This window comes from Neodiprion fabricii, chromosome 4, assembly GCF_021155785.1.
Source record: "Neodiprion fabricii isolate iyNeoFabr1 chromosome 4, iyNeoFabr1.1, whole genome shotgun sequence".
Classification (NCBI taxonomy): domain Eukaryota; kingdom Metazoa; phylum Arthropoda; class Insecta; order Hymenoptera; family Diprionidae; genus Neodiprion; species Neodiprion fabricii.
Window position 1 is genome coordinate 21,390,484 of NC_060242.1, and position 12,221 is coordinate 21,402,704.

At 43.6% G+C, this 12,221-nt stretch overlaps 3 protein-coding genes across 4 annotated transcripts in view; 1 reads left to right on the plus strand and 2 right to left on the minus strand.

The window, feature by feature from the left end:
* LOC124181269 (angiotensin-converting enzyme-like) overlaps positions 1 to 9,572 on the minus strand; it is a 38,719-nt gene extending 29,147 nt beyond the window's left edge. The window contains exon 1 of the mRNA XM_046567652.1: positions 9,485 to 9,572. The gene's annotated coding sequence lies outside the window, so the exon portion shown is untranslated. The remainder of the gene's footprint in view (positions 1 to 9,484) is intronic.
* Positions 9,573 to 9,625: 53 nt separating this feature from the next.
* On the plus strand, positions 9,626 to 10,313 carry LOC124181276. Its single transcript, XM_046567669.1, has 2 exons — positions 9,626 to 10,088; positions 10,155 to 10,313. Exons 1-2 carry the CDS (start codon positions 9,653 to 9,655, stop codon positions 10,223 to 10,225), a joined length of 507 nt encoding a protein of 168 aa, XP_046423625.1. The 5' UTR covers positions 9,626 to 9,652; the 3' UTR covers positions 10,226 to 10,313.
* Positions 10,314 to 10,609: 296 nt separating this feature from the next.
* LOC124179610 (cytochrome c oxidase subunit 7C, mitochondrial-like) lies at positions 10,610 to 11,941 on the minus strand. Of its 2 annotated transcripts, none has more exons than XM_046564192.1 (3): positions 11,725 to 11,941; positions 11,266 to 11,415; positions 10,610 to 10,754 (listed from the first exon to the last, which is right to left on the minus strand). In XM_046564192.1, the coding sequence occupies exons 1-2, from the start codon at positions 11,812 to 11,814 to the stop codon at positions 11,299 to 11,301; spliced, it is 207 nt and encodes a 68-aa protein (XP_046420148.1). In that variant the 5' UTR covers positions 11,815 to 11,941; the 3' UTR covers positions 10,610 to 10,754; positions 11,266 to 11,298. The 2 variants fall into 2 exon arrangements, with proteins under 2 accessions (XP_046420148.1, XP_046420147.1); XM_046564191.1 differs by having other exon boundaries at positions 11,278 to 11,415; positions 11,725 to 11,939.
* Positions 11,942 to 12,221: the final 280 nt, after the last annotated feature.

The window sequence follows — 12,221 nt, forward strand, 5'->3', positions numbered from 1 at the left end:
AAGTTAATACGATCGACATTGGAGTTACGGGTAATTTTGAAATTACAATGAGCCCATTTGAAGTTACGACAACCAAAGTTGAAGTTATCACAAGCGAACTTCAGGTGACAAGAAACAAAGTTGAAGCCACGACAAGCAAAATTGAACTTACAAAAGACCAGGCCGATGTTGCAACAGGTAAAATTGACGTAACAACAAGCACCAGTGGAATTCCGCCAGGCACGAATGAAATTCCAACACCTAAAGTTCAAGCGACACCTATACAGATTGAATTTACAACTATCGCTATTGGGGTTCAAACACCTGAGATTCACGCAACAGCTGTGCAGATTGAATTCACAACCAGCGCAGTTGGAGTACCGACTGAGGAAAACATCGTTCATCCGGAAGGAAAAGCGGAGGAAAAAAGAGGAATGGCGATGAAGAACAGCGCGCAAAAGGTGAAGATACTGGAAAAGAGAGAAGGTGAAATAATAGAGATGGAGGAAGACCTGTTGAAGGCTAAGAAAAAACTGCTAGAGAGGGAGGAAAAGTTGACAGCGACAGAGATATATGAATTGGCAAAGAAAGATAGAATGCCGATGGTGAACAAAAACGAGAAAATTACGAAGGGTGCGGATTCCATTGCACCATCGCTGCCCGAGTACCCGGCCGTAATTATTCAAGGAACAACGAGTCGGTCCGACAGACACAAAACCTGGCTCCCCAAATACCAAGTAAGAAACAATAAGCGAAAGATGAATTTCGCGAGTAGAAGTAGCGCCAGAAATCCAAGTGCAACAATCGGGGTGTGGAGACAATCCGGAAAAAAAGTGGTCGGAGACAATTCGGAACCTGAATACGAGGGCGAGTATATCTACAGTGACAAAGAAAATGCAGACGCCGAACCGGAGAAGATGGAAGTTCAGAATTCGCAACCGACGATCCTGAACTATACGAGAAACTTCCGCCCGAGCACAAATCCGAGTAGAAAAACGTGTCTGAGATTTGATTGGAATACCGGCAAATGCGCAGACAAGACGTCAAAGAATGGCGAGACAAAGAAGAAGGAAATCTGCGCTGGGTGTGATAGTTTGAGATCGTCGAAGAAAAAATGGGCCAGGATACTGTCATCGATGATATCATCTCGGGTCAAAGAAGCAGCGAAGACCAAGGAAAACGGCGGAGAACGTTCGCCGGACGGTACCAAAGGTGAACAATACGTGGCATTTATACAATTATTGTTCCTGATTGCGTATTAGAAAAATGAACTTTTGATCAATTCGCGATGTATTCAGACATTCTACCGGCTTATTTCTATGATTTGCCTCATAAAAACCGAAATAACCCGGTATAATGACATGTTATAAAAATTTGTAACGCGTGACGGATTTTCAGACAACCCGGATGAACATCACGTCGCGAAACGAAGCGCCGATTCTCGTATACCGAAACCTAGAGTAACACCGGGACCGGAATGGCGGACCGAAGGTTACATGCAGCATCACATCGGAGTTGCAAAAACATGGGGCAAGGAGGTGGAACCCGACTCTTTGAGGTTGACGAAAAACAAGGATGGAGGCGATTGGGAAGGTGTAGAAGCTGAGGCTGATTCCAGGGGAACGGCAACGTGCTTCACGGTAGTCCTGCGAGAAGCCAAAGAGGGAAGCAAGGAATCTCGGGGAGGAAAGGAAATGGACCAAATTGAGAGACCATTTGTTGGAGATTCGAAAAGTCACTGGCCAAAACGACGGGCGGTAAAGACGATCGAAAATGTTAAAAAACCCCATCCATTGAACAGTCCGAACTTTAGAGGCGTTCGAAGGATGGTGAATAAACACTCGCGAAGGACCAGTCAGAGTAGAGGACTCGTGAAGAAGGCTCGTCGGAAAAAGAAAATTTTAAAACACCCGTCTGTGGATTCGAACGAAAATGACGACGATGCAGCATCGGTCAAAAGTGAATCGTCAACGGACAGCGACTACTTGAAGCTCCAGAAAAATGACTGGAGTAACTTCTTGATTACTTCGAGACTAAATGAGTGGGAAAGGAACAATCCTGAAGTCGGTTTGAACTTCGAGAAAAAAGAGAAGATCGATCCTGGATTAAAATCGGTAAATTTCGAAATGGAGAAGCCAGCCAGTGTCGAAGTATCGATAAAAAAGTATGAAGAAGCGTCTAAAAATGATGAATCCATCGCAACTACTACGGAAAGCGCAAACTACAAGTGGAATTTCCTCAAGAAGCCAGTCACAGTGAGAATAAACCTCGGTGATATTCTGCGAAAAGGTGGCATGGCAATGGTGGTGAAAAATTCCGAATCTGAAAGACAACCGATGAAAGAAAGGCTGGTGAAAAGCATGGGGGAAAACGATAACTCAATTCCCGAAGACAAATTGGCTGAATTGACCGATGATTTGACGACCGAAGAAACTTCAACTATAGGGAAATTGGAAAATCGGCGAAAGCTATCCGCGGACGAATTCGAGTGTATTGGGGAAAACAGAGAGCCGGAAATTTTTGCCGCGTACGAAGTGCAGCACGGCTCTGAATCGGTTGCGAATAAACGGCGAGGACAGTACCTCCTGGAGTACGAAAACGGAGGGAACAGAAACGACGGTGAAATCGAGAGCCAGCAGGAAATACGGAGAGAGGCGACGGGCCCGACGGAGACGACGGGCGAAGATCGCACCTCGGAGATGATTGAACTGACGGAAACTACGTCGCGAGAAAAATCGACGGTATCTACGACGAAGTGCGATTTCTGCGACGAAATGATGGACCTTGAGTCTACGTCTCCGGCGGGGTCGACGGTCGCCGAAGCCGATTACCTGGCACTGAAAGAAAAGTACAAAAAAGCTATGTCGGCCCTAGCGACGCGGAAAATCGGCGTCACGCGGCAACCGAATCGGCAGAAATCGACACGGGACGGCGAACCGATCGACTTCTGGACGTCGTCAACCACCGGCGTTGGGGATTTCGGTCACTTCGTGCTCGACGTCGACGTCAACGTCATGACAGCGACGGAAATCGGCACCACGCGATCGCCGGTCAACCCCTTCGGCTTGTTCCGGTCCAGACGGGGTGGAAAATCGCGGCTACCGGAAGCAAGGAGGGGCGGATTTTATCCCTGGGAAAAACAAATCCATCGATCGCTATTGGGTATTGAAAAAAGTCGGGAAGATTTGGAAGAATACTCAAAAAAGAACAAGGGATCTGAATCTTGTCACGAGATGTCGAGTGGTGAGAGCGGGCAACGCCGGTTATATCACTATTCGAAATTGATCAAGGATCCGGAAATAGAACCGACCCTGATCTCGCGAAATTTAAAAAATCCTGCGCTAATCGCTGGTAGTTATTCTCCGAATCGGCTGGAACCTCGAAGTCTCCTGGCCAAGGTGAAAGAGATACTGAACAAGGTTATAGGAGAATCCAGGGATAATAATGCCGATGAAAATAGTAACGAGAACATAGAAGAATTGAAAAGAATTGAGGGTAGTACAAAATCGGGAGTTAATCACGACCGAGTACTGGAGCGCGAAGCGTCTTCGTTGAGTAAAATCGAATCGACCGAAAAACGATCGCCAGAGACGGGAATACACAGGGTACAAAAAGACGTGAAAAAAGTGCGCAAAAAATTGGGAGCGAACAGCAGCGATAAAAAAAAAAAATCGAAAGAAATAAAGCCGGATACGATGAAGGAGCAGTTCATACTTGTTACCAAGAAATTAGAGAGTTTTAAAAAACCGAGTGGTGAAAAACAAGTGGAAAAAGTAAAGATAAGCGCGAAGGAGAAGAAAGATGATAAGAAAGATCGAAATCACGGCAAGGCGCACGCGTCGAAAGGCAAAAAGGCGGTGAGTGCGAGGCTATTTTTATCGGATAAATGAATTTCTTGTGTGCGTTCTTCTTATTTTTGTTTTCCAGAAACCAAAAAGCGAGAAATCCACGACAGACGATGAAGATTCGGATATCAGCGAGGTTTTGCCGATGTTGAAAAAGCTGGTGAAAGACAACAACCTTGGGAATATCGAGAAGATAATTGTCTACATAGATAAGAATAAAAACGGCGATCATCTAACGAATAATAAGATCGAGAGCGGGCAGGAAGACGAAGAGTCGGAAGCTCCTGAAATCGAGGTGCTCGAATATCCGGGAAACAACACGACGAGGGGAAATTCTGAGAGGATTATGGAACGAAGTATCACGGAGCAAAGAAGAAAACCGGAAGTGAATGACTCGGCGAAGGTTTCAAAATCCTTGAACGCGGGGTCAAGATACGGCAAAGAGCTACGAATGAATTTAGCAAACGTACCAAATAAGAAACGCGCGAATTGGTTCAAGAAGATAAACCGCAACGGAAAAAAGGACCTGAGAAAATTACGGCAAGCAATGATTCGCGAATTGAAACGGAGCGTAGAAATTGAAGGGAAATCTGTGACGAGACGAAAGTTAGATCGGGAGAAATCCAAGGTGGAAGAAGGTCCAAAGTCCCCGAAAAAACCGAGCGCGAAATTAAAGCAGCGTCAAAAGAGTGACGAAACGAAGGGAAAAGCTAAAGCGACGACGAAGGGTCGAGCAGTGGAGGGAAACATAAATGAGAAGATTAAGATTCTAGCGTCGCTTTTACGGGGAAAAAAATCGGGGAAACTAAACCGAACAACTACCGATCACGATCATCGTCATAATCGAACGACGCGAAGTTCGATACGAAATTTGTGGCTGGAGCGAAAACGCGACGAGCTCCGAATTCTGAACAACGAGAGAGAACGGATGGAGGAAGCGAGGCGTCGTCGGGACGAAAAAAGCGGAGAAGAAATTAAGCGGAAGTTTACCGATTCTGTTTTCGACGGTAAAAACCGGGTCCGACGAAACGATTTTGACGGGAAAAATCTCTACGAAAATAAGGTGAAAATCGTTGGAAGCGTAGGTGAGGGTGAAATTGGTAAAATCGATCGAGGCGAGTCGGTAAAGAAAGAAGCGTCGAGTAAAGGATCTGGGTCTGATCGGCCCGGCGACGATATAACGGAGATAGCAAATGGGATCGCTCAGAAGTTAGTGAAATTCGCGATCGAGTTGCGTTCGAAGTTCGGCGAGAGATCGAAAAAGCGGGCGAGGGACGTCAGCGCAGCGGAAAACGATCGAGACGTAAATTTGCTCGTTGACGATTTTGGGAGCGATATTTTGGGCCTGACCGACGAACACGACAAGCAATCGCTGCGCAAGCTAATCAACGACATTGTGAACGTAGAGAAGAACGTTAACACAACTCTGGAGATAATTGAGGCCAGATTGAAGGACATGGAAACTCCGACGACAACGAGGTCAACGATAATTACGGCGAAGGCGCTTCCGACGATGGTGAAGAACTTGACGACGACGAAAATCTACAAGACGAAACGGAAAAAAATCCCCGAAAGCAAAACTGCCCATAAAATCAAAGCAATCCTTGACGGTCTCGTCAATATAAAGAATGGAACTAACGGTGATGAGAGAGAAGGTCTAATCAAGGCCAGGAAGAAGATGGAAAGCATTCTCGAAGATATTCTCAACAGCGAGGAGAAAGACGAACGGAAAGGGAAAGGCCAGGATAAAAATCACGACGCGGTTCACGTGCGGAAGCTTAATGAAACAAAAATTGAGAATGGAAAACGGGGCGGTGAAAAAAAGCAGAAAAAAAAATTGGCAACAAAAGAAAAACCGTTGGCAAAGGATGAAGGTGGAAAGCACGGAAAATCGAGGCAGGATTCGATTAATAAAGAAAATTCTCCTTCATCTTCTACTTCTAGTACTCCTGTTCCGAAAGAAAAACTGTTGGCGAAGGATGAAGGTAGAAAGCACGAAAAATTGAGGCATGATTCGATTAACAAACAAAATTCTCCTTCTTCATCTTCTACTTCTATTACTCCTGCTCCAAAAGAAAAACTGTTGGCAAAGGATGCAGGTAGAAAGCACGAAAAATTGAGTCAGGATTTGATTGAGAGAAAAAATTCTCCGTCTTCATTTTCTACTTCTATTACATCTGCTCCGAAAGAAAGACTGTTGGTGAAGCATAAAGGTGAAAAGCACAAAAAATTGAAGCAGGATTCGATTTATAAGAAACCTTCTCTTTCTCCGACTTCTACTTCTACTACTTCTGCTCCGAAAAAGACGGTAAAAATCGCGAAGTCGAAAGGAATTGAAAATAGTGAGAAGAATAAAAAAAAGGAACCGAAGAAGCAGAAGAAAAAAACGAAAAAAGGGGAGAATGGTAAACCGAAAAGCGTGAAACCAAAAAACGACGAAGCTGAGGAAAAGAAGGTCGATCAGGAGATAAAGAGTATATTTTTAGAGGATGCAAAATTGCGCGAAAAGTACGTCGGTATAATTGACGATAAAAATGCGAATGAACCGAGTGCCGAATCGTCGAACCACGACAATGATTTCGGGGATGAAAAAAAGGCGGGGATTTCGGTAAAAGACGATGATCAAAATTCCGTAGCGATAAGTAACGACGAATTGTATACGGGTATAGAGGGTTTTTCAAAAGCGCGGGGCTTCATCGGCAGAAAAGTACAATCGTCAAAAATCACTGGGTACGAGCCGCGGAAGAAACTGAGGAATCGATCGGCTGAGAAGAAACCCGGAAAGTCGAAACCGACGAAAAAGCACAAGGATAACGCGAAAAGGAAATCCAAGCCCAATCCACAGCAAAGTTTCTTAGACAAGACAAAAAACCTGCCGGGCAAAAATGGGGTAAAAAAGAATCGACAAAAGAATGCGGACAGAAAAGCAGCGAAAGCGAAGGAAACGGAATCGAGAAAACGCGAGGAGATTAATAATAATAAGAGCGTGAAAAAATCGGCGAAAAAAAAACCGAGCGGCGGATCGAGCGAGGGTAAAAATGCGGCATCAAAGTCGGCGAAGCTCGAGGATAAATCGTTGAAGATGTCAAAAAAGCGGTCAAAAACGGTCGTGAAAGTAGGAAGAGTCGCGTCGTTGACATCATCGGAAAATTTGGAAAGCGGAAAAATCCGGGGTGACCTGAATTTTTGCGATATTGAAAAATCGGGGTTTGAGATCGAGCGCAACGACTGTTCTCACCGCTTGTGCGACATCGGAAGAGCCGTTCGAGATCTGGGAAAAATTACGGGAAGGAAATCGCGGGCCGATTTTGCGTCGCGAATAAAGCTCTACAACTGCACGAGGTGTCGCGACATCGGAAACGAGATCGTCCTGACCGAGGAGGCCGAGGACCTCGGCCATCAACCTGATCCTAGGACTCGGAGGGACTTGAGAGAGTCAAAAAAAGACGCGAAGTACATCAGACCTGAGGAAGTCGAACGAGTTCTTGATGGAAATATCACGACGAAAAGAAAGAGTGCGTGTTTGAAATTTTGAAAACAAAAAAAAACAAATGTTAACCTCTGTTCCCGTCTAGACTGCACATCCGAATTACTGTCACTTCCTGTCAATTATTTAACGGGGATAATATTTTATCCGATTATTTCGCAGAACGTGAGACTGTTTCGTTGCCTGGACTTACTTTGAATGTCCCGTGCAGCGGTGTGGACGATATTTTCGTAATGGGGTTGAACAGGCTCAATTACACCTGGGTGCATCCTGACGGCAGTCTCGCCTCAGGTATGCACTCGATTCAAATTCACCAAGGATTATTAGATTTCGCGATACCGCGTATTTATGCATTTTCTTTACATATTCAAGTTAATAATTGTGGCCAAGCTTTCGAACGTTGACTCCGTTTGTGAGATTTCCATAAATATTTTAAAACTGTGCAAAAATCTTGCAAAACTGATTGTAAGATAATTTTTGTTTTTGTTTTTTGCACATTGTATGTCGCAAAAATTTTATAACAAAACAAAAACACTAAATCGATCAGGAATTTGACTAAAAATTTGAATACACTTTGGAAAAAATAAACTTCCGAGCACGGCTACGAACTTGAAAAAATCAAAAGTTATTATATCTATTCATAATAAACTATCGCAAAAATTCTAAACGAATTTCGAGCATAGCGGAGAAAATTTCTGAGTACAAATTACGTACTTAAATCGATTTTGCATTAACGTTCTGTAAAATTGCAATTTTTATTTTTATTTTTAAGAATTATTTCAATTTTTTTCTAAAAGCGTTTCTCGAAACAAAAATTAATTTTAACTTAATCATTTATTCTCATCGAATAACTAGCGTCGATAATTTGTGAAAAAAATTATCTAAGATTACCTCGAAATTTGAACCGGTATTGTTTGCGCCGTAACTTTTCAATTGTTATTCAATATATTTCCCAATTAAAATCCCAATTCCTATGTACGCACAACCTTTTAAATAATCAGGAGCAATGGTACAGAGGAACGGCAACCTGAAGTTGTACGACGTGGATGTGAAAGACGCCGGAAAGTATTTGTGCATCGTGAGTTACATGAACCCAGAAACAGACGAGCAAATCAGAAACGTTTACAGTCACAGTATCGAAGGTAAAGAAAACTGAGTTGAACCAAAAGAGCGAAGTCTTCACACGTTGTCAAAGTTTAAAAAAATTGTAACAATGCTGTCTAACAATTTCAGTCGTCACATTGCCAAGCTATTCGCTGCAGGGGGTAAACCGATACAAATTCGACACCTGCGATGAGACCGGACTGGACGCCTTGTCTACGTACTTGCCGAGGAAACTGAACAAGCTACTTTGCAGTAACGGCGAATGTGACGCTTACGTCGTCGAGCCACGATGCTCCCAGGGACAGGTAAATTAAACGAAAGGACAAAACGGCCAAGGGATCAACATCTTTCACCCCTTCTCTGACTTCAGATATCGATCAACACCCTCCTGATACCGTCTAGCAGCTCAGAGATTTTCCCACCGACTGGCACAGCTGCCTACGATATTCCTTGCCGTAGAGCGATCCAGAATAAAATAGCTCTGCTGCTGAGTCGAAACCTGAGGAGCGTTTTGCAGAAGACAAGTTAGTTTAAAAAATTCAAACCATCAAATTTTCTGCGGTTCTAAGACGAGGAAGCTAATCGGTCACGACATATCGGGACAAACATCCTGCGATAAAATAATCTATAAAATGAGTAGCAGTATAGTCATTTTTATCGACACTTTTTATAGAGATCTTAAACTACAGTTGTTTTCAGATTACCACATCGCCACGACAAGCTCACACCGATCACGAGCCGAAAACGCGCCTCGAAGACAAAGAGGAGGAAGTCGTCGCTTTCCGGGAGAAAGAGAAAAAGAGAGACGAACAAGAGACCCAATGCCCAAGTTGCTCTACTCATCGGCTGCCCTGGCGGATATGGTTTCAAAAATACAAATTGTTGTAAGTTAGCAAGGGATGAATATAATTGGAAAAATTAAATGAAACCTGACCAAAAAAATATCCACATCGATATCCTAACTCGTCAATGTATCACGGATAATTCCAAACTTCCAGATCCTTGCACTCCTGGTCATTACAGCGAGGACGGAACGTTCAGATGCAAAAAATGTCCCGTGGGCACTTACCAGTCCGATCCTGGGGCCCGTTTTTGCAGGGCTTGTACAGACCCCTTCGTGGAGGGATGTTTTCAAACGGTAAGAATCCCCGAGGGACGAATTCCGTCCGCTGAATCGATTGACGAACAGACATTCGCTCCGCGTGTTTTACAGCTCTGGCAGCACAACTTAGCGATTATGATGATCGCAGCAGTCGCAGGGATCGTAGTGGTCGCTTTGATATCGTTTCTGAGTTGCTGCTTGATGCGAGGGCGTAAAGAATCCAGCTCGAGGTCGATTGAACTCCCGGCGAAATGTAAGTTTGGAAATCTGAGCGTCAGGGCGTTTCCTGTCGAGACGAAGAGCAGCACGAACTGCACGGAAGCGAAAAAACTTGGGGAGAATATGGAGGAAGGATTGACGAGGCCAAGGGTCAACCGTACGAGAAAAATTAGTCCGGAATGTTCCATAGTAAAAAGATGCAGAGAGGCGGAGGCGCGCAGGACGAAATTACAAAAATGCTGTGACATTAGGCACAGCAAAGTTAAGAAGCAGGGCTACGAACCTGTCTGCCAAATTTTGACAGCGGCTGGCAGCTTGGAATCTTACAGATCGCATTTAGGACACAGAAATTGTGAGTTTCGATCACGCGACCGTTTTTAATCGCAAGAACTTCAATTTCGGTGTAATATTTTCTCAGTGTACCCCGGAAGATCGGATCGCTACGACAGGCAACCACCCGCCGTTCCTATGCCAGACTTCGACAGGTGAGGAAAAACTTGGAGGTGACGGAAAATCACGTTCAGAGAGAGTAAGGAGGCACCGACTCGTTTGGGCAGGAAGGGTCTAAAACAACGATGAAGCAAACTGCGTTTAACATCACGGATATACGACGTCACAAACTAAAATACTTAATTTTAAGGAGCTATAAACAATAATCAAATTAACAATATAGGCTGTTAATTATTGTACACCAATTTCGCTGATATTCGCAAGACAATACAAGATGTACGCATCGTTGACTTAATTAGATATAATATATACATATACATAACGCATACATATACATTTGCATTATAAGCATGTGTGTGCATGTAAAACGATGCTTATGGTGATGATGATAAGAGTTGTTTATAAAATAAAATATATGATCAGTTATTGGTATTTAAATTTTTATTTTCGTTTCTTTGTATTCTTTATTCCTCATTCATAGTCATACCTGACAATATACAAAATGCCTTTCAAGATATACTCGTTACCCATTCAGGAATTCTCGCACTACCTCCGGTGTAACTAGATTCTGAAATGAAAAAAAGAAGATTTTGTTCCGTTGAATTTGACAGGAATCCTAATGAGCGAAGGCTGTAACGCGAGTGTTATGAGTCGCCGTTTCACAGTATCAATATTGTTACCAGACATTAGAGTATAGCAAAAATACAGGTATATTTAAAATATGAGAAGTCGACAGTTCGATCTGGAATATAAAATATTTACTGTCATCAAATTTAAAAACACTCCAGATTTCAATTGTCATGTTCAACGATTGGTGTTCCAGGTCAGAGCACCGAAATATTCAGTGTTCTCCAAGGTGTAGAACAGTTTCCTCCGTGAGAATCATTTCCAAAACTGGTTCGTCTTTTTCATCCTAACTAGATCCTGATGATCCACATGATGCAGGGGTGGCTTCTCAATGACCGTGACAGGCAAGCCCAGTAAAATGGAGCCGAGTAATTTGTCGAGTTGAAACTTCCTTCCAGCCAACTCACAAGTTCTCAACTACCAAGTTCTAAATTACAAAGTGAAAAACGTACCTCTATACTTACAAATATCCATAATGCTATCGCTCACTTCTTCAACAACTGGTGACGAACAAGAAGGTATGGAACGCCGAGACCGGTACCGAAGAAAAAGATGAAGTAGGCGGTGAGCTTGTACCTGTTGTTGATGCCGAACGGCAGGTTCTGCGAATGTGGAATAAAAACTGTAGTAAAGTAATAAGCTAAGACAAGAAAGCGTAACACAACAAAAGAAGACATGAACATCGCAATTCCTTTGATATTTTACGACATTCTTCAGCGACTTGTTCAGACGGTTTTCAGCCAGAAGTTGAGCCAGAATTTTACTACCAGGTCGTCGACTCGGAGCAATAAGTCATCGTGTCAAATCAATCCAATTTCCAAATGGCCAAGTACCGTGTGGTTATGCAACACGGCGAGGGCACAGCAGCTGATTTTGGGTAAGATCAAGTAGCGAATGATAAATGTACTCACGCCTCCGGGAACACCGCCGTGAAAATCGTCGGCCCCGCTTCGACGAGCAACCGTCGTCATGAAGTTTCTTACGATCTGGCGTGACAGCATTTTCGATTACTCCTTCTTCACTTTACACAACTGTACGGAGTTACCTCGAATCCAAATCTTCTTCGATCGAGGTTTGTGCGACAGCGAAAGACGACCCAAGAACGCCACGAACTGCGAAGTGCGTAGAACACTGCGCTCTTTGGACAAAATTGTAATGTGATTTTCGATGCAAGATGGCGTCGCGTGCACACCCTAGCTGGCGCCATCTTCGTCTAGCTATATAGTTAGTCATTCTGATTGGTGGTTTTTGATCGGCAGCCGTATATAACCGGTTGCCTGCAACAAGGATCACGCGTTTATATGCACTTGTATACAAATTCTGGCGACAAATTTCAACGTCACACCCAAGTTGCTAAAAATTAATTATTACCGGGAAATTCGTCATGTCATGTGACTGTTGGAATAAT

What these genes read in the sequence shown, in the direction of transcription:
- LOC124181276 (XM_046567669.1), top strand. Translation starts at nt 9,653, where the DNA reads ATGATGATCGCAGCAGTCGCAGGGATCGTAGTGGTCGCTTTGATATCG. An exon ending in GCATTTAGGACACAGAAATT is followed by an intron (nt 10,089 to 10,154) that starts GTGAGTTTCGAT and finishes ATATTTTCTCAG; the next exon opens with TGTACCCCGGAAGATCGGAT.
- LOC124179610 (XM_046564192.1), bottom strand. Translation starts at nt 11,814, where the DNA reads ATGCTGTCACGCCAGATCGTAAGAAACTTCATGACGACGGTTGCTCGT. An exon ending in ACGGCGGTGTTCCCGGAGGC is followed by an intron (nt 11,416 to 11,724) that starts GTGAGTACATTT and finishes CCACATTCGCAG; the next exon opens with AACCTGCCGTTCGGCATCAA.